The 26,405-nt window shown below is 62.2% G+C and overlaps 2 protein-coding genes and 1 long non-coding RNA gene across 5 annotated transcripts in view; 2 read left to right on the plus strand and 1 right to left on the minus strand.

The window, feature by feature from the left end:
• TBCD (tubulin folding cofactor D) overlaps window positions 1-11,862 on the plus strand; it is a 154,651-nt gene extending 142,789 nt beyond the window's left edge. For both annotated transcript variants that reach the window (XM_082705650.1, XM_082705651.1), the window contains 7 exons: window positions 823-944; window positions 2,770-2,847; window positions 6,859-6,948; window positions 7,224-7,311; window positions 8,033-8,142; window positions 9,815-9,899; window positions 11,679-11,862. In XM_082705650.1, coding sequence (XP_082561776.1) covers window positions 823-944; window positions 2,770-2,847; window positions 6,859-6,948; window positions 7,224-7,311; window positions 8,033-8,142; window positions 9,815-9,899; window positions 11,679-11,693 — 588 coding nt within the window. In that variant the 3' untranslated portion in view covers window positions 11,694-11,862. The remainder of the gene's footprint in view (window positions 1-822; window positions 945-2,769; window positions 2,848-6,858; window positions 6,949-7,223; window positions 7,312-8,032; window positions 8,143-9,814; window positions 9,900-11,678) is intronic.
• Window positions 11,863-15,464: 3,602 nt separating this feature from the next.
• Window positions 15,465-26,405, minus strand: part of B3GNTL1 (UDP-GlcNAc:betaGal beta-1,3-N-acetylglucosaminyltransferase like 1) — a gene marked incomplete at its 3' end in the record, with an annotated part of 73,294 nt that continues 62,353 nt past the window's right edge. Inside the window, 6 exon segments of the mRNA XM_082705653.1 lie at window positions 15,465-15,499; window positions 15,502-15,544; window positions 17,006-17,080; window positions 17,398-17,466; window positions 17,588-17,723; window positions 23,181-23,305. Coding sequence (XP_082561779.1) covers window positions 15,465-15,499; window positions 15,502-15,544; window positions 17,006-17,080; window positions 17,398-17,466; window positions 17,588-17,723; window positions 23,181-23,305 — 483 coding nt within the window.
• Window positions 17,730-21,192, plus strand: LOC309850994. Of its 2 annotated transcripts, XR_014304569.1 has the most exons (3): window positions 17,730-17,843; window positions 19,949-20,111; window positions 20,306-21,192. It is a non-coding gene; the product is annotated as an uncharacterized lncRNA (long non-coding RNA). The 2 variants fall into 2 exon arrangements; XR_014304570.1 differs by lacking the exon at window positions 17,730-17,843 and having other exon boundaries at window positions 19,335-20,111.

Genomic DNA, 26,405 nt, shown 5'->3' on the forward strand with positions numbered 1-26,405 from the left:
GGCAGAGTCTTAAGCAGACTCCCCCGAGCACAGAGCCTGTCGACCTCACGACCCTGAGGTTGTGACCTCAGTCGAAAGCAAGAGGCCGACGCTCGGCGGACTGCTCACCCAGACACGTCTTTGTCATCACAGTTTTTCCTAAGAGTTAGACGAGGGCCTCTCCTGCGTGCCCTGTCTTGGACATCTGGTTCCTGTGCTCTCGGGTGGGAGCGGGTCTCCGTGGGCTCGCTTCCTCTCCTTGACTCCTTCCTGGTCACTCCCGTCCTGGGTCTGCGGCGCGGAGGCAGGCGACTCTGGTCTGGGGGCTCTGCCTTCGCCCCTGGCAGGTGGCTGTGGGCAGCAGTGCAGGGTCGGGGAGAGGGTTCTGTGGTGCCAGCTCCTGCTGCTGGGTTCCTGCTGCGCACACCGCCAGCTGTGCCCAAGCCCGTGTGGTCACTGCCTGGGTCACTGGGTCAGTTCCTTCTGCTCATTCGTTGGGGTCTGTGGGCCCAGCAACGCCTTGGGGGCTACAGCTTGAGTTTGGACTGGAAGGTGTCAGAGCATCTGGTCCCCTGGCCTGCTTCTCCAGGGGACGGTCCACCGAGGGTCATTGTAGGGCTCGGTCTGTGCTGGTGTCCCAGGAGAAGCACTTCTGGGCCAGTGCTCATTCCGTGTCTCTGTGCTCGTGCCCCCTGTGGCGGGACGTTGCCCACCTCATGCTGGGTCGCTCTGTCTCCCCTGCTCCGTGGCGGATGTTAGGGTGGAAACATCCAGGTGGACTCTGGGGCAGGTGGCGAGGGGGCGGCTCTCTTTCCACTGTTCCCAGAGTGTCTCTGTGTGCAGGTCCGGTACTCGACGCAGAGCCTCTTTGAGTACATGAAGGGGATTCAGAACGACCCACAGGCCCTGGAGGGCTTCGGAGGGACCCTCCTGCAGGTCTTTGAGGACAACCTTCTGAATGACAGGTGAGGGGGCGCTCTTGTCACGGTTTTCAGACCTCCACATTCTCCCTTATACCCACCAGCATTTTCAAGGGGGAGGAGAGGTAGGTCCAGGCGAGGACCTGACTACAGCCAGGCGAGGCCATGCCCGCGGCCCACGGCCATGTCACCAGTGGGGAGCTGCTGCCAGCCTGCGCCGTGGGCCGGCCAGAGCAGGACTTTGCTACACGTTGGGTGTCAAGATGATTGAGGCTGTGAGCCTGGCAGGATAAAAGTGGCTCTTCCCGAGGTGACAGCTCTCTCCTTTATGCAGGGACATGTCTGCTCTGTGGTCTGGATCTCTGCAGGCCAGAACTGCAATGTTGCAGCACGAAATAGGACTTGTTTTCTGACCATCTTTGCTGCATTGTTCTTGCAAACTGCTTTTCCATGAAGATGGCACGGAGACCCCATGGGTCCTGTCCTTGGAATTGGGGGTGCTTCCCGAAGTCCTCTGGGAGGCTTGTACCTGGCCTGGGTTCGCAGATGTCCCGGGTATCTGGGCCCTGGTCACAGCAGTGTGAGTGCAGGCCCTCGTCGGCCCGTCCTGTCCTGGGAAGCAGACGAGAGGGCTCAGCCGGTTACCTTTTCTCTTTCCCTGGGTAGCGCTGAGTGTGGGCGAAGGGTGCTGTTCCGTAGAGGCGCACTGTCAGCGTCCCTGAAGCTGCCTCCACAGTCCGCACCCTGAACACCCCCGTCAGCCCTCCCGGCTCCCAGCCCAAGGCAGCCGCTCCCACTGATCTGCTGTCCCTGGGTTCAGTGGGCATTTTCTATGAGCGTATTTCAGCGGAATCTGCCGTGTGTCTGGCTTCCATTCGTGGCTGGACCACACGTGGTTCCTCTGTTGATGGTCGCCGGGGTTGTTTGTGGCCGGAGTTAGAGAGCTGTGGGGGACGTTGGCAGACGTGTTTGTGTGGACATGTCCCCACTCTGCTGCTGGGCCTGTGCTGAGTCGCAGGCTGATTGGGTAGCATGGTGACTGCAAGTTCGACTTCCAGAAAACTGCCGCGCTCTTTCATGAAGCGGTCACGCTGTCCGTACCCCGCTGCGGCGTCTTGATGGTCCGGACTCCAGGTCTGTGCGTTGATGGCTGGGGCGTGTCCTTGTGGCTTCGGGGCCTCCCTCCTGCCCCGCACGGATCTCCTCCCCGATGAGGGTCTGTTCAGACCTTCTATTTCTTGGTTAGGTGGTCGTGGTTTCCCCTGCTGCTGAGTTCTGAGATTTCTTGCATGAGCTGCGCAAACCCTTTGTCAGACGGTGGGCAGCAGGCACCCTCTTCCGGCGGTGACCTGTCCCTCACGCCCTTGGTGGACTCGGAGCGGTTTCTAGATCTCTAGTGTTAGGTTTTATCCTTACGGTTTCTCCTTACGGTTTCTAGATCTCTAGTGTTAGGTTTTGTATTTAGGCCTAAGGTCCGTTTTGGGTTATTTTGTCTGTGTCGTTTCTGCGCGGGGCTGTTCAGCGCATGGAAAGCAGTCCCTTCCACGATGTTGTCAGTCCCGTTTTCATCAGTTGTGCATATGGGAGCTCGTTTCTGGGCTTTTCTGCTCCTTGGTCTGTGCTGTTGTGCTCCCTGGAGCTTTGCGAGTGCAGCTGAACGGCGCCAGCTTGTTCACTCGTCCCCTTAGTTGTTTGGCTTTTCTTGACCCTTTGTGCTTCCCTGGGAACTGTACAGTAGGATTGTCATTTTCTACACACCGTCTTGTCCAGATTGGGGTTGGGGTGCTGTTGACTCTGGGGAGAGTCTGCCTCTTAGTGGTTCTGGGGGATGGGGGCACCCGGGGCCTCAGCGTTTGCCTTCTGCCCTCAGGGTGTCTGTGCCGCTGCTGAAGACGCTGGACCAGATGCTGGCCAACGGGTGCTTCGAGCTCTTCACCGCGCAGCAGGAGTAAGTGTGCGCCCCAGGGGCCCCCTCTGCCCGGCGGGCCTTGCAGCTCGCCTTGTAGAGACAGAGTGATGAGGGGCCGAGGGGAGACTCTCGAAGGTGATCTCCAGCACCTTCAGGGCTGGTCCATGCCAGCAAGAGGCTCGGCTGTGCCCCCCCCCCGCCCCCCCGTGAGGCTGGGGCTGTGCCTCCAGCCGGGCTCCTACTGTCGCACCTGCCACTCAGCTGGGCAAAGACCCAAGCAGGTGAGGTATTCCCCCCTCCCCACATGCCTCCAAAGGGGGCCTGGCAGTCAGAGCGTCATGGGCAGTGGCCCAGGGTTGGGAGGGGCAGTGCAGAGCGTTTTGACGCTCATAGGAGGACCGAGCGGGGCTGTGGGTGTTGGCCGGGCGTGGGCACAGAGGGTGGGTGTGTGGAGGGACACTCGGCAGCCCCATGGCGGCTCCTGGCCAGTGAGCTCTGGCGTCCGGTTTATCTTGTTAGGGGCCTGATGACTTTCCCTGGATCCCAGACCTTGAGGGCTTTGCCTCTGGGCTGGACATCTTACACCCTGTGGGGGGCTGGAGCCTCCTTCTGGGCGCGTTTCAGGGACTTGGGAAGAGCTGTGCCAGCTGGGCCCAGACTGGCGTTTTCCCGTGTTAATCGTCTCTCACTCTGGAGTCTTTCTGTGGGCTGGGGCCTTTCCTCCGTGTCTGGGTGGTGCTCCCCGCTGCCACTCTGCATGTGCCACTCTGTGGCCCTGCCACACCGGGGTCTCTCCGTGCTCATCTCCTCTGCCTCCTGTGCCTCCGTAGTCACTGTCCTTGGCAGCCTGCTGTCCTGTGAATTTCGGTGGGTTTTTAGTGTGTCTGGTGCTTGTTACGTCGCTGCCATGTCCCTGATTCTCTGGGGTCAGGACAGCGACTGCACTCAGGACACGCCAACCCCTGTGTGGCATGGTGTCACTTGGCTTGCTAAATGTTGTGTGGAGACCTGAACATGTATTTTCCTGGTTTGAAAATTTCAAAAATAAGACGACAGGACACAGTTTGCGGCCACAAACAGCTTTATTTCTCTGTAGCTTTGTCACTCCCTGCTTTGGTCCGTGCGGGGTCAGGGCTGAGGCTCAGTGTCCCACGACCCACTTCATCGCTAATGTTGGCTCGTGTGCTGGCCTGGTGGCAGCAGCTTCTTGGGACTTTGAACTTGTACCCCTCTGGCCCCGCTCTGTTCTCGGCCCCGGGTGCTTTCCCGCGCTGCTGTCCTGCTGCATCTCTGACGAGCCGGTGAAGCCCAGTCTGATCGCCTCCGACATGTAACCGATGCGGTCATCTGAGACCTGCGTCTGCGTGCGCCTCCCGCCGGCCCTGCTGTGCAGCCCCTTCCTCCTGCCCTCCTGTCTGATCAGTGAAAGGGTGTTTCTCATTCCAGCAGAACTTTCCAGCCCTTCCTGTTCTTTCGGTGGCCACCCTGTCAGAGCGTAATTTTCTGTGTTTTGCCGTCTTCCTGGGCAAAACCAAGGGTGTTAACGTGTTTCATTCGTGTGAGCTCGCCATCTGGGTTGTGTCACGTGTCCGCACACTGTAGCTTTGTGCCGTTGGTGCTTATGTCGTCCACGTGTTTGTCGTCCAGCAGACATGCTTCCTGGCCCACCGCCAGGGCTCCCGCATGAGGCTGGGTCCTGCTTCTCTGGCTCAGACACGTCCTTCTGGGGTTCGGCCAGTGACGTCTGCTGCCAGCGAGCGCTTTTGGGTCTTGTTTGCAGGTTACCTTCAGAGGGTGTAGAATTTTGGGACCTAAACATCTTTCTTTTTCTGGCTTCTGTTCCTTTTGAGACGTTGCCTGTAAGTCTGGAGTCTTGTACAGTCTGGATTTTCTCCTCTTTTGAAGATTTTCTCTTTGGGAAATCTCAACATTTTTACCACTCAGACAGGTCTAGCTGTCAATTATATACTCCACTATTTGACCAGGAATTCGTTAAACTTGAAGATGTGGCTTTATTTTCATTTGTTCTAGAAAATTCTTGCCACCCCCCTCCCCCCGACCATGGCCCTGCCCTGAGGCTGTGCTGCATTCCAGGTTTTCCCGGGGCCTCTGCCTGCCAACCTCTCCTAGCGCAGTCCTGACCCCCAGCCAGACTCATGGGTGGGGTTCTCAGTTTCAGGTTTTGTGTGCTTCCAGATGCAGCTTTTTATTTGGTCTGTCTTGCAGCCCGCTGGCCTTCCGCCCTCCGGGATCCAGGGCTGTGGTCTTCCCGCGTGTCTGGTCTCCGTGCTCACGTGGGTGTCTGGTTTCTGCAGCCCACAGGGTGGGCTTTCTCATGTCTGCTTGTCCGTTGTCTGGACGCCGCACCTGAGAAGCCGGGCATGCGGCTGACCTGAGGCGGCGGAGGAGCTTGGCTGTGGGGTCTTTGTTCACCCTTCCCAGGCACGGCGGGCAGGTGGGAGCCCTCTGGAGCCTCCCGGCCCACGTCCGCCTGCGGGTCTCTGGACTGCCTGCCGGGGGTGCTCACCCGCAGTCTGGCGGGTGCTTGTGTTTATCGGGACCAGGTTTTGGGTCTCGTTGCGGCTGTGGGCTAGGGACAGCACGCTTGGGCCCTCCGGCCGTCGGTACACCCTCGTTCTGAGGCACCTCCAGGGGCAGCCTCAGCTCTGGGAGTGGATGCAGCGGGCCTTCCACCCGCTGCCTGGAGAGGGGCCTCGGGGTCCCGGCAGGGAGAAGTGGCAGCAGAGACTAGGTGTGTGGGTTCTCAGTGCAGGGAGCCCGCAGACCTGCTAGAGGCCCGGAGGTGGGTGTGGGGGAGCAGACTGCAGCCAGTAGGGCGGGGTTGTCTCCGGGCGGGTCGGAGGCCGGTGCTCCAGGCTCTCCAGCTCAGGTTCCGAGAGAAGCACCACAGAGCAGCTTACACGGCAGAAGCAGTCCGCACGGTTCTGAAGGCAGGAGGGCCGGGGCTGGGGCCAGGGCACCGGACAGGCGGAAAGTCATCTCCGTGTCTCTTCTCGTGATGGCACTCATGCCATCGTGGGGACTCAGGCTCATGGCCTATTGCCTCTGAGGCCCTACTGGTAGTACCTTCACGAGGGGGATCCGGGCTTCACCATGCGAATCTGGGGGCTCATTCAGTCTGTGGCATTAATGTTGGGTCCACGATGCTCATTCGCTCCACAGGAGGTGGATCTTCAAGCCTGGAACCCGGTGGAAAGCCCTCAGAGGGTGGGTGGTGTATGAGCCCGTGAGGTCAGCAGTGGGGCCAGTGTAGACCAAGAAGGGCCCCAGTGGAGCTGGGGGTGTCCCGTTGTTAGGAGGACAGGGAGCGGAGGGGGCAGCAGAGCCACCGGGAAGTGGGAGGAGCTGGAAGAGCAGGTCAAACAGGGTCGTCGGGGCTGTGAGCCACGTGGTCACGTAGGTGGGGGACACGGTGGTCACTTGGTCCTCACAAGTGTTTCCGTGAGTTGTGGGAGAAGCCTGCAGAGGGGAGGGGCTGGAAGTGCAGCTGATGGCTCTGGGTGACAGGGATGTGGAGGAGGCGGGCGGGGGTACCGGCTGGTGAAGAGAGACCGAGAGCTGCCTTCCCTGGGGACAAGGAAGAGGACGCAGGGTGGTGGAACTCCGGCAGCGGCGCGGGGGGAGGAGGAGCAGGTCTGTGTTGTAGGGACCCTGGCCGGCCGGGTTCCAGGTTGTCCTCAGCTGTGCAGAGTGGACGAGGCCATGCGTCTGTGCTCCGGCCACTCTCCGTTCCTCTTGGACCCAGGAGCTGGGCCCGGTTCCACGTCGGTCGTCCCTTCCTTTGCTCCCGGGCTGAGCCCGCACTCGTTGGCACCTGCCGGGGACGGCTTCTCTGGGTCCCCTCCTGTTGGGGAGGCGTGTGCCCGGGGCAGGCCCGGGCAAAGGAGCCAGTTCATGTAGCTGTGTGGCACCCCGGGGGACATGGCCCTCTGCTCATCTGGGGCAGCGCCGTCCCTCGACGGCGCAGCGTTTCCGGGCGGCTCGTGCTCCCACAAAGCTCGTCTCCTGTGTCCTGTGCTTTCCCTTTAGCCACCCCTTCGGTGTGAAGCTGCTCGCGCTTTGTAAGGAGGAGGTCAGGAAGTCCAAGGACGTGCAGAAACTGCGGTCGAGCGTTGCCGTGTAAGTGCCAGGATGCTCGCTGTGGCCGTAAGACGAAGGGCCAGGCAGGCGGGAGGGGCTGAGTCAACCTCAGTGTCTGGGGCTGGAGCCCTGACGTCCATGGGGAACGTTCTGGGTCCATTGCGGCGGGCGGTGCGGACGGCCTCCTGGGGGGGCTGGGCCTTGCTTCGGGGAGTCCTCCCATGAGGCAGGTTTTCCAGAAGCGGACCCAGTTCGGCTGACCCCGGGGCTCAGATGTGTTGTTGCCGTGGATGCTGAAGCCTGTCGCCCCGCAGGTTCTGTGGGATGGTGCAGTTCCCAGGCGGTGTGAGGAAGAAGGCCCTCCTGCAGCTGTGCCTGCTGCTCTGCCACCCGTTCCCCGTGGTGAGTGCTCGCGGCTGCTCCCGGGTGGCGCCTGGGGCCCTGACCCCTGCCGGGTTTGCGTGGGGGCCTGCACCTGACCAGCACCCTCGTTTGGACACCCCCCGCAGAGGTCAGGTATCCTGCCAATTCCATTTTCCACTGGCTAAAAACACACTCTTCAAATAATCCAAATGAGCCATCTTCCTAAAAGGTACAAGTGACATTTATACCGAACCCATTGGTTCTCCAAATGGGGTCCCTGGACCCGGCTGCAGCAGCACCCCCATCAGAAATGCAGGTTCTCAGGCTGCCCAGCCTGCTGAGGAGTTACCCTGGGGTGGGCCTGAGACCACTGGCCCCTTGAGCGGTGTTTTCAGTGGGCAGCTGGGGAAGGAAGCAGGTAAGGCCATTTCCCTGGCGAGGGGCAGGTTTTCCACGAAGCATTTCGGTCAGAGCAAGGTGGCCTGGCTTCTCCCTGAAGGGGAGGCTGCCATGGGGCAGCAGAGGAAACGGGGTGGCCTGCCCCACAACCTGCGGGGCTCCCCACCCAGCCGTGGCCAGGGTTTCCTGAGGCAGGATCCCAGGTCACCTCCTCACTTCTAATAACCTGCATGGTGTTAGGTTCCGTTCGGACCCGGGATCATGCCCGACCCCATGACTCTGCTTCCTAGGCAGGGTCCTGTCACTCTGCTTGGGTTCTAATGGGCCTTTCCCCCCTGGTGACACGTTCTGTCCCGCGCAGATCCGAAAGACCACGGCTAGCCAGGTGTACGAGATGCTGCTCACCTACAGTGACATCGTGGCTGAGGATGTCCTTGATGAGGTCATGACTGTGCTGGGCACCACGGCCTGGTGAGTGCAAGGCCCCTTCCCAGCGTCCCGCCCGGAAGGGGCGGCTTCTCCATGAACGGGGACATCCACACCTCCTTGTCTGTCCCTGAGGGACAGGAAGTGCAAGGGTCCCAGCCCTTGATGCCTGTGTGTCTGCCTGCAGGTCCCCACTGACACCCGAGGGACTGGGCCGGCCCCCTGGACACAGGGAGGGGAGGGGGCGCCTCCTGCAGTGGGAAGGCGCTCTGAGCGCCAAGGCGGGCGGTTCTGAGCACTAACAGTCTGTCTCTCTGGGGGCTGCTCTCGCTGAGCAGTTGCCTCGCAGGCGTTCGGTGCGGACGGGGTCGTGTCGGGAATGCCGAGAAGGGAGCAGCACGGGGTGGCGTGCCCACTGGGTTCGCGCTCGCGGGCTGGCCGGGGCCTCCAAGGGGGCAGGAGGGTGTGGAGGGCCTGATGCGGGTGCCTCTCCTGAGGGGGCCTGTGGGCCTTTGCTCGGCTGTGTGGGAAAGCGCTAGCGATGTGTTCAAACCTCCGAAATGGCGGAGTAGGTGTCCCCGAGAGCCGCTTCTTTCTGGGGCCCCCGGGGCCACTGGCTTCTCCTGGGTCCCTCAGCGCAGAGCTGGGCCCCGGACTTGTCTCTGGTGCAGTGTCCTGCGGAGTGTTGGCTCTCTGACCCGATGCACTGGGGTGGCAGGGGTGAGGACGTGTGGGGCGTGGGGACGGGGCTGGAGGGCACGTGCGCAGCGTGGAGAGCAGAAGGATACAGCCCAGGGGTGCAGGTTCAATGGGGCGTGCCGGCTACCAAGTCCCAACAGCACGTGGGGGGACCCGCCACAGTCTAGGACCGTGCTCGCTCCCGTGTGCACCCCTGCAAGGCGGCCCCTCCCCTCCTCACCCACCATGGAGCGGTCCAGCGGTGGCCCCAGGAGGGCCTTGTGCTGCTGGGGCCTGGGCTCGGTCGGGGTCTGCACACTTGCGTCAGCAGGCGCAGACACACAGGATGTGTTGATGGGCGTCTCCCCCGTGGGGGCTGAAGGACAGAGAAGGGCCCTTGGTTTCGGGGCTTCCTCGAGGTTCTCGGGGAGACACTGACCTCGGGGATGAGGGAATTGAGTGAACGTCTTTGAACACTCCGGAAGACGTGGGTGCCCGAGCAGCTGGGGTCCCGTCGCCCAGGACCCGCCCGCTTCAGCGCCTGTGGAGGGAGCCATGGCTCTCCCTGCGCGGTGCCCCCCACGCGGTCCACGGCACGAACACACAGGGACCCTGTGGCACAGATCGCGGCTGCAGCCTGCTGCCCTCTCCCTGTGGGGCGCACGGGGCTCTCCCTGCACAGCCTGGGCCCTTTCTGCTGAAGGAAATTCCAGAGCAATTTACAGTTCATTTTTTGATTCTAAAAAAGAGAATCTCTGCTTTTAATGAAAGTGATACAAAGCTTTCAAAGTCAAGTAAAACTCTGAAAACCCACCTACCCCACCTTTCTGAGTGTCAGCATTTCTGGCCAGTCTGGGGCCGCGCCTCCCCGGTTTCCCCAGAAGGGTGCCAGGAGCAGGGGCTTGCCTGGTGTCGTCTGCCCTGGTCTCCCCGGCTGAGATGGTGGGGTTCTGCGCACCCCGCGTCCGTAGCTTGTGACAGGCCTCCCGTGAGCCGACCATCCCCGCTGCTGAAGCTGCTCTTGCCTGCTCTTCCCCAGGGACGCGGAGCTCCCACTCGTTAGAGGCCAGCGGAACCGCCTGTGTGACCTCCTCGGCGTGCCCAGACCTCAACTGGTCCCCAAGGTGAGACCCAGGGGCCCTTCCCATGTGAGATCTGAGTGCGGCTCCTGAGCCTCCGTCCTGAGCTCGAGTCTAGACCGGTCGGGTTTACGGGTTTACGGACTGGCGTGTTCCCCCCCCGCCTGTCCCTCGTGCTTCGCCGGCTTCTTGTTGCAGCCTCCTGCATGCCTTGTCCCCACTAGGCGCGTATCAGGACCGGCCATCTGCCTGGTGGGTGGCCGTTCTGCGCTGCCAGTCCTCAAGCTCCTGCCTCTCGCACGAGGTCCTTGGTGCCGCTGTCTGGTTTCCATCATCACTGCCTCCCCGGACACTTGTCCTCTCTGGGGACTCTGTCACCCCTGGAGTATCTGGGGCTGCCCCTTGAGGTGTCCATCTTCCATGGCATCGGTGGCTGTGGATTTCAGAGATGGCAGGGCCCCAAGCTGACCGTCCGGGTCCTGCGGGGTTGTCAGGCGTGTTCGCGAGGGAGTGGGGTGGACCCGGGCTGTGGGTTCCACAGGCGCTCACACAGCGGCACGTGCTGGGACGGCCAGACCCGGAGCTGGTTCCTGGTCCTGCCTTGCTGGCCGTATCCCCCTGGCCGTGCGTCTCGTCCGCGACTGCTTTCGAGCTTTCCCCGAGTGAGAACGTCCATCCAGATATGAGTGCGGTCCAGCTCCGTGCCTCGGGGGACAAGCACCTGGCTCCGGCGGGGGGGGGGTCCGTGTTCGATCGGCAGGGGCGCGGGCACTGCTGCAGCCTCCAGAGCTTCGTCATGGCCCGGCCCGGGGCGCCCTGCACTGTCCCCCTCCGGGCACGGGGGTTGGGTGCACTTGGACAGAGGACCCCCCGCTGTGAGCCTGGCGTCCTGCTGGCAGGAGGCGGGGCCAACTGCGGTTGTCCGGGCAGACCCCAGCCCTGGTTCCAGCTTCATGACCGGTGAACCGCGGGCTCCTGGAGGGTCCCCCGAGGAGGCACCCCAGACTCTCGCCCCCCTGCCAGCTCACACCCACGTCCAGCATCGCGCGCTCCGCTGGGCGCTGGGCCTCGGCTCCGGGCAGAGTCTGTGTCTGTCCATCTCCGCGTCGGGGGCAGGGGCTCCGTTCTCCGAGAGGCGGAGAAGCCGCAGCCGCCCCCGCCCGTCTTCTCAGGGTTGTGCGGCATTGCAGGCAGTGGCCCGGGGTGCCCGTGGACTTTGGTCTGGGCCACCGTCCTGATGTCCTGACCGCCACCTAGAGATGCTCTTTCTAAGAAGGCGCCGTGCCCTCACGTCTGCTCCATCCCCTGGGAGCACAGCCACTCGGGATTTCTGCTGTCCTGGACCCCTTCTTCCTGTTTTCTTCCATTTAAGTGGGACACTTACAGGCCGCGACCAGGTCTGGTCTGTCTGGATCTCACCTGAGTTCCTGGAGCACTTAACGTGTGCTCCGGGTCTGTCGGGCTCCCCCCGCCCTCTATGTTTCCGGTCTGACCTCATGCGTCTCGTCTGCGCGTGGACTCAGGCGGGTTTATTCTGCCTCTGGTTCTCCCAGTGGCCTCTCCCCTCCCCGTGTCCGCTCTTAAGTCTCTTCCTCCTCTGGGCACCCGCTGGCGGTGGCTGTGCCCGCCCGTCGGGCCCGTGGGCGGCTGTGGCTCTCCAAGCGAATGCGTGGTGCCCGCTGCCGTCAGGAAGCCCTGACACATGGGTGCGTGAAGGTGGGGACCAAGTCCCGGGGACTCCCGGCTGCTACACTGGTCGTTGGCCGCAGGGCCCGGATGAGGGATCGCCACTGACGGCCTGACCCTGTGCTGTGTCCCCCATAGCCTGGCCCCCGCTGAGGCTCCCTGACCGGCCAGCAGGGAGAAGGAGCCCGATGACCGGACGTGGCGCCGAGGGACCTGGGGTTCATCACCACGACGATGGCTTTTCCTCATGCGGGTCCTGGGGTGTCGGTGCTTTTGGCTTCACGTCCGCGGGAAGCCCGTCTATAAAACCATGTGCTGAGCAGTCTCGTGTCTCTGTCTGACGCCGATGGGGGCCGGCGACCAGGCCCAGGGGGGCCAGGGGAAGCCCCGGCGCTGCCTCCCCTCCTCTGCCCACCACACCCCCTGCCGTGCCCAGCGCATGTGGGCGTCACACAGGGTCCCAACCCCTAACAGTTTTGTGCAACCAAAGAATCCTGCCTGAGACCTCACAGGAGCGGCTCGTGGTGGACCCCCGCCGGGCAGCTGTTCTTGCCTGGTGCCGGCTGCCCTGGGGACACGCGGGAGGTTCCACAGCTGATTCCCCCCCCCCCCCCCAAAAAAAAAGCCTCTTTCCAGCTGCCCAGAGTGGACCTAACCTGAAGGCTAGCGAGGCTGCCGTGCACGGAAGTTCACCACCTCAGGGCCCGCATGGCCGCGCCTTGTCTGCTGTCTCCCGGGTCGAAGCTTGGATGTGGTGTCGCGGGTGGTGAGAGAATTCAGCATCCGAGGCGAGGGCTGTGCCATGCTCGGGGCCACGAACCAAGGGTGGATTGTGTCTGGGCCAGCGAAGGAGCTGCCCTCGTGGGCGTATGTGGCAATGGGGCCGAGGGACCTGGTAGGTTGAGGCGGGCGTGGGTGCTGTTTCCGTCTTGGGGAGTAGTTTTCCCGCCGGGCTCAGTCGCTGACTTGGGGGAGCGCTTACCTTCCCTGGCTGCACCTGATCACACCCCTGCAGGAGAAACTCTGGTGTTGCTTTGTGGATCGAAGCCTTAAAACATGCTTCCCTCCCAGAAACGAGGAGGGAGGTCTCCATTTCATTTTTTTTTTAAAAGATTTAATTTACCCATTTGACAGAGATCACAAGTAGGCAGAGAGAGAGGGGGAAGCAGGCTCCCTGTCGAGTGGAGAGCCAGAGGCGGGGTTCAATCCCAGGACTCTGAGATCATGACCTGAGCTGAAGGCAGAGGCTTTAACCCACCGAGCCACCTAGGTGGCCCAAGGTCTCCATTTTAGATGGAAGACCAGCCAGACCCCGCGGTCGGCGGAGGTCCCATGCCGGGCCCCAGAGGATGATGGGTGGGGAGACAGGACCCGCGGCATCTGGATCTCGGCTGCAGAAGTAGCCAGAGTGTGGCCAGGAGCAGATGCAGACCGTCCTGTGAGCACACCCGGTGCCTAGGCGACATGCAGCGTGGGGCACCGCCGTGCGGGGCTGTGCAGCAGGCCGGCCCCAGACCCAGAAGAGCACCTTGTGGCCCCAGAAAGGGACAAGAGTCTGAGGAGCAGCAAGAAGCCAGGGTGCCTGGGACACACACGGCCACGCTCTAGATGGAACCGAGCCTCCCCGTGATCCCGAGCGCCTGCGTGTGCTGAACTGAGGCGCGTGGGGAGCTCTCGTCTCGGGGCAGCATGGGGGTTAGGACGTAAGGCCCATGTGCAGCTGGGACCCTGGGAGGCTGCGCCCGCACCGGTAGCAGAGATGACCCCAGCGAGGGGACAGCATCCTGTCACCACCTCCCCCTGCAGCTGGGTGGGGAGCGGAGTCTCCCGGAGGTTCCCTTGGAGGGAGGGGCAGTTCTTCAAGCTGACCTGGAACATACGATCCCCTGCCCGCCCCCCCGCCCCGCCAGTTGTGCCCCCAGACAGTGGGCAGAAGCGGCCGACAGACTCTCCCCGGAAGAGTGCGGGTTCATCTGTACGGAGAGGCTGGAAAGAACCCAAACTCCTGTTCCAGAAATGTCACAAAATAGACAAATGGGGAATCACTAGCCAAACCCCAAAACTGCGATGTTGGTAATATCAGCCACAGAACATTTGTTTTTGAAAGAGTTAGAAACTACCCCGAGGAGAATTATCAGGGAAAAGCTCCCTGGATAGATTTGAACAACCAACTAGACACAAGCTGAAGAAATTACCCAGAAAAGAGGCCTCAGAAAGAATTGGCCCAGTGTGTACAGGGGTCTTGTGGGGGCTCGTCCCCAGATACCGGAGCCGCAGACCCGCGCGGCTACCGCCCTGCCCACCCCCCAACCACAGGGCCTGGCACGGAGCAAGGGAGAGGGGCGGCCGCTGGGCAGAGCCGTGGACGCGGGGAAGCCCTCACCTCCAGGTGACACAAGCCTCGAATGCACAGCTAGGGGTTGAGCCTTGGGGCTGAGCAATTCCGGGGTTCTTTGGAGGGGGAGGGGTTAGACTCCAGGCAGAGCCTGACATGGGGCTCGATCTCCCCACCCAGAGGTCACGGCCAGAGCTGAAGCCAAGAGTCGGACACTCACCGACTGCTCAGGTGCCCTGGGCTGAATCAGTCCTTGGCAACAACCCCCGATGCCAGGCGCAACCCCCTTCCCACTCGCGGAGCAAACTACCTCCAGATGCTGCGGATCTGTGGGAGTGCATTTGCCCCACTCGGAGCCCTTGCTCTGGTGAAGGAAGGGTGGGCGGGGGCTGTCCCCGCGGGGCACTTCCGCACGCTGGGGACAGTGAGCAAGCGGCAGGTACACGACATGGGCAGGGTCTGGAAGTGGACAAGAGGGGCCAGGGGTGTTCACCGTTAACATAAACGTGTCTCTAGAAGAGCCAAGCGCCGAGCGGGTCGCCTGGTTCTCCTGCTCGGAGCAGCTCCCCCAGCGCCTCACGCTTGCGCGCAGACCCTGCTTCTCATTCCGACGCCCACGCGCCCCACCACGAGCCCACTCGGGAGCCTTGCCTGCTGGTGCGAGCCCTCACCCGGGGCTCCTGCCGGCAGGGCCACCCCTGGGTCTGGCACGGGTCACTCAGGGCACAGCATACCCGTGGCCTTGTTGCTTGGGTCCTGGGTCAGGCAAAGGGGAGCCCACAGTCACCCACAGTCACTCACGGCTGATGGTGTTTGCCCTTGGCGGGTTGAGCAGTGGGATTCCCAGGCCTGGGAGACTCAAGCTGCCAGCACTGTGGCCCACAACGTGACCTCTGCCCACAGCGGCCAGTCAGGAAAGCAGGCAGTGACCCCTGCAGCCAGCAGCGCGAGACGGCCAGGACGCCGCTCACTGCCAGCTTTCCTGACTCGCGCCTCCGGCAACCGAGGGCCTGCCAGATGAAGCCAGCCGTGGCCCTGACCAACCTCGAGGCCGGCCCTGGCCCCCGCAGCCCCCTCCAGGCCCTTGAGTCTCTGCCATCCTCGTGGGACATCCTCACAGGCCTGCCCCGCGAGCTCCCAGCACACAGCGTCTGCTCTCGGTCGGCGCCCCGTATGTCCACACGTGGGACCAAGTCAGACCCAGGAACCGTGCCTGGGTTTGCCCCAGGTTGACACGCAAACATCCACCATGGCGGGACCAGAGCACAGAGCACCCAGCAGCTGTCCTCGCCCTCGCCGCACGGATGTCTGTCAGTGCCCCCGGGGGCAGGGGAGCCTCTCACCGCTCACACAGTCAGGGACGCGTCCCTCGGGCTGTGGGCTCTCGACTCTACCACTTGGTGCGTGTAGACCACGTCCTTGTTCCGAACACGCTCACACACAAGCCTGCAGGGAAGGGCCAGCCTCCCACGGAGGAGCGTTCGTCGCGCATTTGGTGCCAGCCTGCCTTGCCTGTTCCCCCTCAGGGTCGTGGGCCACCTGCCCTCGTGCCCCCAATCCCACGTACCTGGAGTGGCTGCTGGGGCCCGTCAGCTGAAGTGCAGGAAGTCCTGGCCTTCCCGCAGTGCAGCGACCTCAGGTTGTCCTCAAACGCACCCCCAGTGAGGTCCTGTGGGAGGGACAGCATGTCTGGCTTTGTCCGGGCCTTTCCCAGCCTGCCCTGGGACCCCCAGGGGCTCTCCCAAGGGGGCCCGGGGCAGAGTCGCCTGTGGCTACCCCAGGTGGGCCACGATGAACTGTTAAGCGGAGAGGGGTGGGGACGTCATGAAAAGTTGACCACGGTGTCCTGCTGGTCACCAGTGGGAAGGAGGTGGGGGGCCGTCCCCTGAGGCCTACACACCTCCCAGCTCGAACTTGGGTCCCTCGCGGCAGAAGGCAGCGGACACAGGGACCAAGGGCAGGAAAGGGCCGGCAGGGCTCCTTCCCCCGTTTCTGGGGCACACGGGCTTTCCTCTGTGCCTTGTCCAGGGCTCCCGGGACACTCCGGCTTCTTTCTGAGGGGCCTGAACCCGGGCTTGAGGGAGCCTTCCTGCCCCCCCCCTTGGCTCCGCCCCTGCACAGCGGAGAGCACGGGGACGCAGGGCACAGGGACACTCTCCATGGGCCACATGGGGACACGCCACACGGAGAAGGCTGCACAGGGACACACTCCGGTCATGATCCCGGTTCCCATGCTGGGCGCCCGGCCGGACGGGGCGTCTGCTTCTCCCTCTGCCTGCCACTCTGCCTACTTGTGCACGCTTTCTCTCAAATAAATTGTTCAAAAGGAAATAGCTTTTCCTGGAAGAATCTGTAAAAAGGCAAGTCTCACGTGGGAGAAAACACTTGCCACTCCAACGGAGGATGGACGGACTGGAGTGTGCACAGCCAGAAATCAGCAAGGCTAGGGCCGAGGGCACCTCCCGACTGAGCCCTGGTCTGGCCTCAGGAAGGTGCGTGCACAAAGGGCACCTTCGGGGACCATCTGCTCTGCCCTCACAGGACTGTCACGGCTCCGCCTACCTTGTTGCCGGAAATGACCAGGGCCCGTGGACGACGGATGTACTCGGGAGTGAGTGAATGTGGTCACCCAGCCACATGGGCCAGCCCGACTTGGGCAAGGAGACCGCGGACCCCAGGGGGGCCGAGAGCAGCCCGTCCCCTGCACCTGTGACCTCAAGGGAGGTAAAGTCTTAGGACGGCCCTGGAGATGGGGACCACGGTGCTCGGTCAGAGGTGCTTCTCAGCACGCTTCTACCCGCCACAGACCCTCGTCTCGGCCAGAGCCTCTGAGCAGCCCCTGGAATGGGCCTCGAGTCTGGCACTTAGCAAGTTCCCCCCAAAATGCTGCTTTTCCAGAAATGCAGCCCATTTCGTGAGGGCACCGTGGCAGCCTCTCCTGGCACCCTGGGCGGCCTCCCCAGAGCGGCGATGGCCACCTCCCCTAATAGCCCACAGCTCAACACAGGTGGCCCAAACCAAGGACACGAACATCTGGCTGCATGTCAGACATCCGTGATCCCACAACTGGGGGCCTGGGCAGCCACACGGTCATCGCCTGAGCCCCTCTGTGGCAGCAGTTAGCACTTACCAGCTTCACACAGATGACGAAGGGGGGCCGGGCAGCTCGGAAATGCAGGATTGGAACACGAGGCTTAGGCCTTTCCTGAGAACAAGAGGTCTTGTGGGCTGGGGTCCATGCTGGTCCCACAGGACGCCCTGCCATGCTGGACCTGCACGCAGACAGGGCACGTGGACTGACCCCTCAGCCCTACCCAGCTCCGAGGTGCACAGCCGACAGACCTGGGCCAGACAGGGACACAGGCCATTCTGGGTTCGGAGATCCCCAGCAGTGGGGCCACCGCTGCTGGGCCTGATGGCCTTCCCCAAGGAGGAAGGCTCTGGGCAACGGCTGCTCCACATACCCTGGGTCGGGGCTGGGGTGGTGAGGACAGCCCATGTGGGAGGAGCGGGCCCACACACCTGAGAGTCCTCGTGGCAGTAGAAGCCTTTCCTGATCTTGTTCTCGTCCACGTCACAGAAGGCAACCACCTGGGGGGGCGCACAGGACACCAGCCTCAGGGACGGGAGACGGGGCCGGGGGGTCCACGGGACGGAGCTGCTGGGCGGGGGGGGGGGGGGGGGGGGGGGGAGGGCGGGGTTGGCGGGCCACCTTGCGTCGTGCCTCAGCCGTCAGGCTGCGGTAGAGCCGGCGGCCCTGCCTGCCTGCGTTCCAGATGGTGAAAGCTGCCCAGCGCGGCAGGACCCGTTCTTCCAGGAAGCGGACACGGTGGGTCCAGATGGTGGTCCTGGCGGGGAACGGGGCGGGTGAAGCAGACGCGTGGGGGCCCCGAGCCGCTCCCAGACCTTCCCCCCCTCCCCAGCCCTGCGGGGCCCCTTCTCTCCAGAGCTCCCGAGGCGCCGGCTGGGTGAGTGAACAAACCAAGCAGGGTCGATCTGCACCCCCCCCCGCCCCTTGTGGACCCGAGGATGTGCCCTTATCACGTCCACGGACTCAGGCCGTGAGGGACGCCAGGCAGACCGCGGAGAGCCCGATGGGGAGGCAGCCTAACCCCCGCGTCCAGTGAGCTCGACTGAGCCGTCTTGTGCCGAAGCTGGCCGGACCGCCGGCTGGTCCTCCCCGGGCGGGGACCCCTCCGTGGGCCCCGTGCTCCAAGCGACGTGGAGGCCCGGCCCCTGCGCTGTGTCTCTGCGCCCCACAGCGGCCGACGCGCTCCGCTGTTCCTGTTCAGCGCGGTCGTGCGCACCGAAGGGGCCTGGGTCGCAGGCAGGAAAGCATCACTTAAGAATGTGGAGGGTCCGGGCGCCTGGTCCGTTGAGGCTGCGACTCTTGGTTTCCGTTCTGGTCATGATCTCAGGGTCCCGCGATGGACCCTGTGGGGCCTCTGCTTCAGGCCTGGTCTTCCCTCTGCCCCAGCCCGCTTGTGCTGTGTCTCAGAGAAACGAATCCTACGGCAAGCTGGAGGAAGGTGGAACTTCTCTGGGGGCAGCGGCCCGACCCCGATCCCGACCCTGGCCCCAATGTGTCTCTGAGACGTCTCAGCACACGGGGTGGCCGCCATCGCATAGATGCGGCCGCACCTGGGGGCACCGTTCCGTGGCTCGGCGGCACCCAAGCCAGTGACCTGGGGCCGTTCCCAGGCACCTCACGGAACCGTTCCTCTGGGGCGGGGGCTGGGGCCTGGCGGGCCACCCGGGGTCCTGGACACGGTGGCGCCGGGCAAGGGGACGGCAGACGTTCTGACGGCGGCACCGAGGCCGCGCTGAGGCTCCCCGGTCCCGGCCCCGCACAAGCTCCGGACCGACCGGCCCACGCCGCTCGCCACCCGCATGGCCACATCCAGGGCGTGGAAGGAGTCGAAGGACCCGTGACCACGGGCGAGTCCTGTTCCGCGAGGAGGCCTGAGGCCGAGGAAGGGACGGGGAGCTGCAGGTGAAGTCACTTCTAACGCTTCCGCCCTTCCAGGACGGCTGGTGTCTGCAAGCGCTGTGGGGGTCCGGCCCCGGGTCCCCGCCAGCTGAGGGGGACGCGGGGCCACATCGGCTCTCGGCAGCGGCTCCCCCCGCCCCCCGTCCCCGTGACGTTCTGTCAGCACAGGGACCTGTCCCGTCCCTTCCAACAGTCCCTGCTCCGGTGCGGGGCCCGGTCCGGAGACGCCGGTGACCGTGCGCCCACGCAGCAGAGGGACGGCCACGGAGCCTTCCCGCCCCGGAGGGCGGTCTTTCCCAGTACTGGTCGGTTCTCACTCGCCCCGGAGGAATCCGCAGTCTCACCAGCTCGTGTGGTTTCTGTATTGGATTAAAATCTTTGCGCCGTGAGTGGCAAAACCTCGTGGGGTAATAACGAGCTTTAATTACAGCCTCAGGTTTGTTGAGAATCAAGTGTCTTCCAACTCCTTCTATCTGTCCTTCCTCACCGTGGGGCCGCCATGTCCCCCGCAGGGGCTGTGGCGAGCAGAGCGGCTTCCCCAAACCCACAGACCAGCCTCTCCGAAGGCACCCCTGCACCCGGCCCCGGGGAGGGGGGACTCCGCCCCAGGCAGGACGGCCGAGAGGCCGCACAGAGCAGCGGTTTTCCGGGACGGAGGCAGGACACCACCACGGACACAAACAAGCCTTTAACCCGGTGGTGCGTGTTGTTCGGGGAGCCCTGACCAATCTCGGGAACCGGGTGTGGCGACGAATGCCACGGACGGTGCGGGACTCGGCGGCGGGGCTGGGAGAGGCGGCGGGCGCGGGAGGGTCAGGCCTCGGGGTCGGGAGGCCCCCGTCTGTCAGAAGGAGCGGGGGACGTGCCGACCGCGCTCGGTTTAGAACGGAAGAAGGAACAACCGGGAGCGCCTTCACCGGAGGCCGCCTGGGCAGCGAGTTGGAAGAAACTTGATTCTCAACAAGCCTGAGGCTGTAATTAAAGCTCGTTATTACCCCGTGAGGTTTTGCCACTCACGGCGCAAAGATTTTAATCCAATACAGAAACTACATGAGATCACCTCTTTCGTGTTGTGGGTGGCAGAGCTTCACGCTGCAGAAAAAGCAAGCAGGCTCTCAACAGGAGAGAGGCTGATCTGCGAACAAGACAAGATGGCGACTCGTGCGGACAAAGCCAGGTGCGGCTGGCCTGGTGCTTCTGGGACACACAGGCTCCTGCCCCAGCAGAGGCCCCTCCAAGTCCTACGGTGAGTTCCCTCAGTTTGTCTCCAGGGAACCTACCGTGAGAACACACAGACCAGAACATTCGCGATGGTGACAGAGGAGGTCCCCAAGGTCCCACGCCTCGCCCCGCAGGAGGTCCCCAAGGTCCCACATCTCCCGGGTCTAATTTCTACCTGTTCTCATCACTACACCAAGCACCCGTTCTGAGTTCCATCAGGTGCACCAGCGGGAATCCCTCTATGGACTGGCTGTCATGAGGAACAGCAGAGACCGGGCCTGCCGGAGGGCTTCCTGTAAGCGGAACCCCACAGTACGCACGCCCCGTGCCTGCCGCAGGGAGCGTCTGCCGCGACACGAATCCCCGTTCCGGCAGCAGCAGTGGCTTCCTCTCCTCAAGGCTGAGCGCCGTCCCCACGACCTCCACGCGCTTGCGGATGGACATCTGGGTGGTTGCCGGTTCCTGGCAAGGCTAACAGCGTTGAACGAGGTTTCCACGTGTTTTACGTTAAGCCCCTAGACGGGGAATTGCTAGGTCACGGGATATCAGTTCCGTTAATAAACGAGTGCGTTCTCCAGACGGTGCTCCGCTGAGACCGGAGTGCGGCCCTCCGGCTAGACCCACACCCTCGCCACCACGGGAATGGGCGGATGTTAACTTTCGCCTCCTGGTAGGTGTCCGTACCTGGGAGGTGTGTGACGTCGCTGCTGCTGGGGTTCCTCCCGCGCCTTCGCTCGCTTCTCCCTCAGACACAGACTCAACGTTCCCCCTTGTCTGCCACGCATGTTCCAATGGTGTCTTTTTAGGAACCAGTGTTTTTAATTTTGGTAAAGCTTCATGACTTTGTAAATGGTTCGTGATTCTCATGTCCTCGCTGGAAGTTTTTGCTGATCCTGAAATTGTGAAGGTGCTGCCTGCGTCCCTCTAGAAACTTCCGGTTCCGGCTGTTTGTAGGCTTACATCCGAGAGCCCACCCGAGCAGTGTGTTCTGTACGGCGCGAGACTCCTGCTCTTGCCTTCTTCTTTGCCCATGTGAGTATCTGGTGGTTCCGCTTGTTGAAAATACCTTCTTTTCCATTAAATGCCTTTGGAGACAGTGTTGAAAATCAATGCTATTGTCTAATTTTCAACGTATTTCTGGATTCTCCATCCATGGTCTCTCCTGATGCTGTGGCGGTTTCCTGGGCCCTGTGAGTCCCCAAAGTTTATTGTTTTCGAGGCTGTTGAGGCCATTCTGGGTCCTTTAATTTTGCATGTGAATTTTAGAATCAGGTGTCAATATCTGCAAAGATGTTCGATCCACAGCTCGGTCTGGGCAGAACTAACATCAAAGTCCTCGAATCTCCCAGCCCATGAGAGGGACGTCCGTCGGTCCCTGTGATGGGTCTTCTTTCATTTCCTTCTGCACTTGCTTGTACTTTCCAGAGGACACACACACTTTCTCATGTTTACTCACAATTATTTTTTTTGGTGCCATAATACATGTTTCTTTCTTTTTCCTTTTTTTTTTTTTTTTTAAGATTTTATTTATTTGACAGAGATCACAAGTAGGCAGAGAGGCAGAAAGAGAAAGGGAAGCAGGCTCCCCGCTGAGCAGAGAGCCCAATGCGGGGCTCGATCCCAGGACCCTGAGATCATGACCTGAGCCGAAGGCAGAGGCTTAACCCACTGAGCCACCCAGGGGCCCCCATAATACATGTTTCTTATTGTGGTTTTTTTTTTCCAGTTGTTCGTTGCAAGTGTATAGATTGTGTGCTTTAGTGAATTCCACAAATTTTGGCATACCATTTTAATTTCATCAAATTGAATTTTTTTTTTCCTGATTTCTGATTTTTTCCCTTGGTTGCTTAATTTCCAAATATTTTGGATTTTTAAAGATGTGTGAATGACTTCTAATTTAATTCTATGCGGTTATAAAACACACCTTGTGTGATTTTAATCATTTGAAATGGATCCGGAGCTGTTGGTCACGCACCTTAAAGGAACGTGTTCTACAGCTGAGTGTCACGTTCTATAAATGCCGGTTGGGCTGAGGGGCTAATTCCAGTCCTCTGCACCTTGCAGGACTCCGTGCTTCTCTCAGTCACTGAGATGGACCCAAAAACCTCCAACTGGAACCGTGGAGGTAATGCGTAATTTGCCTACTTCTGTCTGGTTGTGTTCATGGGCTTGGAGACTGATGAGACACACAGCACACATCAGAGTCTGCTCCGTCCTCCTGTGACGTGACCTCTACCCCGTGGTGCAGATCACACTTGCACGGAGTCAGCTGTGTGACAGCAAACCCAAAGAACGGAGGTCCAGTAAAGCTACCGTGGAGAAGTGCGGACTTAACAGTAAAAAACCAAAATCAAACTGAATTTCAACACACGTGCGAATGCCCAGGGACCTCCTGAAGCAACCCGGGACCCCGAGACGGCGCTGCACGCAACAGTGGAGGTGGACATCAGAGCCCCCCAGACGGAGCTGCCCCACGGGGAAGCCAGGGGTCACGCCCTCCAAGGAAGCACAGCCAACCCCACCTACGAAAGATGAATGGGCACCCCTACCCCCCGTCCCCAGAAGCAAGCAGTGTCCGAAGAGCAAGGCACCGAGGGGACACGTTTCTCACGGTGACGAAGATGTGACGCACACACAGCTCAAACCAAAGACACAACACCCTTCCTCCGTGTTGCACACCCGCCACCCTAGCAGCGCGCCCCAAGTGCACACCAGCCCCTGGGGACATGTGGGCCGGCAGGGGAGGGCCAGAGGGAGCGACAGGCCCCCTCAGTGGGGGCAGAGAGAGCACACTGAACCAGCAGTAAGCAAGTCAGCCGCGCGCCTGGCACACTTCGCGGCTTCCGTCCCCTCCGTGTGGGTTCTCTCGCCACAGAGAAGCAGACAGACCTGCAGCCTCTGTCCTCTGTCCTGGGAGCCCTTGACCACAGGCCCCGAGACAGCCCCTGTCCCCCACGAAGGCGCTGCACGCCTGGCCCGGCCCTGTGCCCAGATTTCCCGCCTCGTGCGAGAGACCTGACCCCGGGGACCAGCGTCGGCAGCCCACGCCCTCCGCGGCCCCCACACCACGCCTGGAGCCCCGGGGCCCACATACTCGAGGACAGAGTGGGTGGCGGCGTCTGGGAGGTAGCGGTAGAGGAGGAGGCTCTGGTCCACGCGGACGACCCCGCCGCCCTTCCTGAGGTGGTCGTAGAAGAACAGCAGGTCCTCGGGCACACCCTGCAGGGCAGAAAAGACACGCCATCCATCACTGGGGTTTTGACAGAAGACGACCCGTGGCCGACGCTTCCCCCGTGTGCGTTCCTTGCGGCCTGGCCACCGAGCACGTGGGGCTCACGTCAAGGCGGGAGGCACTGGTGTCGCCGTCGCGTGTGGCTGGCAGCCCGAGGACCAGCCCTCCCCACTGACGGGGTCTCTCTCTGCGGGCCCGAGAGCTTTCTTGGGGGTTTCCCTGGCTCGTGAGACCGCAGCCTCCAGCCTCCCACTAGCCCGGCGGGCGGCCGTGCTCAGCCTTGACCACGGAAGCCGGACGCCGGGTCTGCTCCCTGGGCTCTCCTGGGTCCCGCGGCGGACGTCGAGGTGTGGAGGGGTCTGGCTCTCGCCCACCTCCCCGGCTGTCCACAGCGCGGCACTAGGGGTGTGACCTCGAGCGGAGCTGGCAGTGCGGGGGCCTTGTCACTGACGTCGCCAGGAGACGTGGCTCCAGGCACAGGCTGGCGTCCCAAGTGGCACCACAGGGCAGGGACGAAGCAGACCGACCCAGGATGGAAGCCGCGGCCTCACGGTCCCGAAGTCCACAGGACAGAACGCGGGAGGGGCAGGCAAGTGGAAGGGAGAAGATCCCAGAACGCAGAGACTGCGCCGGGAGGAAGCCTCCCCGAGCCGGTACCGGACAGAGACACCGACGCCCCAACAGCGCCACCACCGGCCACCGGGAAGTGGGCGACGGGTTTGGACAGTCCTTCAGCACCTCAGTCACCTGGGAAACGCCACTGCAGGGCCTCTGGGGCGCGCGGGGAGGGGAGGGCGGGCGGCCTCCCCTCAGCTCTTCCCGCCAGACAGAAAAAGCGCATCGGAAGAGCGTCTGCCGCGTGGCCTCTCTGGGCCTCCAGTCCCCCTGGGCAGTGACGAGCCTTCTCCAGGCCTTCCCACGCAGGCCAGCCGGCTCTCCCAGGGCCAGCCCGGAACCAGCAAGAGCCCTTCTGTTACTTTTCTCTTGGTGTAAGGGCCTCCTGGGGGCATTCAGATTCCCGAGCCTGGCGCCGAGGCTGCTTACCGCGGCTGGACGCGGTTCCGGGCCATGTCTGTCCCTACCTCCAAGCCTCAGACTCCCGGCCCCCACCAGCCCCCTCTGCTCGTGCCTTTCCTGATTAAAGAGCCGTCCACCTCGCCTATTCCTGCTCACCACCGTCTCCGTGCCCCCGGCCCCAGCACACTCGCAGAGTCACCGGACCGCACCCTGGTCCCCTGCTCCGTCATTCAGCACCTGGAGTGCCCTTCTCTCCAGAGGAGACCCTGGGCTCTTAGCCCTGGGTAGACCCTGGCTCTTCACTGGCCCAAGGAGAAGCACCTGAGGGTCAGTCCCCAACGTCCAGTTTTCTGAACAACTTCGGCTCGACCGGTTTCTCTGGGGATGGCATCAAAGAACCGTGGAATCATTTCTCTTGGTGGTGGGCTCTGCTGCCATCTGTGATCTGCCTCCTTACGCCCCAGACCCCCCACTTGCCCCATCTGTGATGGGTCACAGATCTAGTCCTGGCCCCTGACCCCTTCTTCCCGATTCCCAATCTCTGCTACCTGGTCTCTGACTTCTGATCCCTAGTACCTGAAATATGATCTCTGGTCCCTGATCTATAGTCCCGTAACTCTGATTGCTGGTTCCTAGTCTCTAGGTTCCTGGTCCCTGGTCCTAATCTCTGGTCACTGAGCCCCCATACAAACAGATGCCTGGGCTTTCTTTGCCCCCAGGGGCTTCTTTTCCAAGAAGAATTACTTTGAGCTGAAAGTCCTGACATACTTTGAATTCTGAGACTGCTCAGGGCTGCGAGTTAGGCTGTGTCAGATCTTTAGATCAAGGTTTCCCGGGGAACATCTCCTAATGACAATTTCTGGGCTATTTTCCACAGAAGAACATGAAAGCATGGATTCGTGGTCCAACAAGAACAGTGGCTTCCGTAGCACCTGCCAGAAGTGGGGAGACCTGCTGGCGCTTCCCTCTACCAGGCTGCTGTCGCACTCGGGGAGAACTTAGCTGTGCCATCTCTCCCACCGTGGGGTCTGCTGCCCTTGGTGGAGCTGAGGCCCCTGGGACTGGGGGCCCTGGGGCAGGGTCGCACCACATGCGCACAAGTTCTCTCCATTGTATGGATTTGGCGGAGAATCAGGAGCACAGGGATAGTGTCCAACACCCTAAGACCATGAGTCCGCACACATCCGTGACAACGCGACCTGGTCTCCCATGGCAGCAGGGGGTGAGACAGTACGGACCCACGTGCCTGCGAGGGGCGGCCAGGCCAGGGCCAGGAGGAGCACGGTGGGATGGTGGCACACCATCTGCTCAGGCCAGCCCTAGGAATGGGAGGTGCTGCTGGGGGCAGCCTGCACGGCAGGGAGACCGGCCTGGGGCAGGCCCGATTCCCGACTCACGGCAGACGCTGCTGGCCAGTCCCCCGGGGGCTCTGGCTGGTAGATGTGTGAGAACAGCTCTGGAGGCTGAGTCTGGGCAGCTGTGAGGGAGTCGGTGCAGCATGGGGGGGCAGTGGAGGCCTCTCCCTCCAAAATGACAGGCAAGGAGGGAGGCTGGGTGAGGTCAGGATGGGGCTAGACTTGGCCCTGAGCTGAGGGTCCACGGGGCCGGCCCTGATGCCGACAGGAGGGAAGCAGGCTCACAGCAGAAGGGGCTCACAGCAGCACAGTGGCCAAGGTTCCAAGGCCTGAGTCGCCGCCCCTGCCTCCCAGCCCGGGGTCTCCAGAACCCTGCGGCCCAGACCCTCTGCTGCCTCTGTGCGTCCAGGCTCCCTCCTGCCGCCAGCTCCGCGGCTGGTGGGGGTGGTGGGTATGGGGCCTCACCCCAGTCCAACAGCCAAGGCCTGATGAGCCCTTCACACGCCCACTCTACCTCCTCCCACTGTGCAGACCAGACCTCACGTTCTCAAAGCCTCATTTAAGGGAAGTTTAAGGGAAAATAAACAAACAGACTCTAAACTTAACTTTTTAATTGGGTGTAGGAGCATCAACTGTAAGACCGATTGTGGGGAGTGGGGTGGGGCCGAGGGAGCCCAGGAGAGAGGTCGGGTCTCGTTTCTGGGGCCCATGTGAG

This window comes from Mustela nivalis, assembly GCF_964662115.1.
Source record: "Mustela nivalis genome assembly, chromosome: 17".
Taxonomy (NCBI): Eukaryota; Metazoa; Chordata; class Mammalia; order Carnivora; family Mustelidae; genus Mustela; species Mustela nivalis.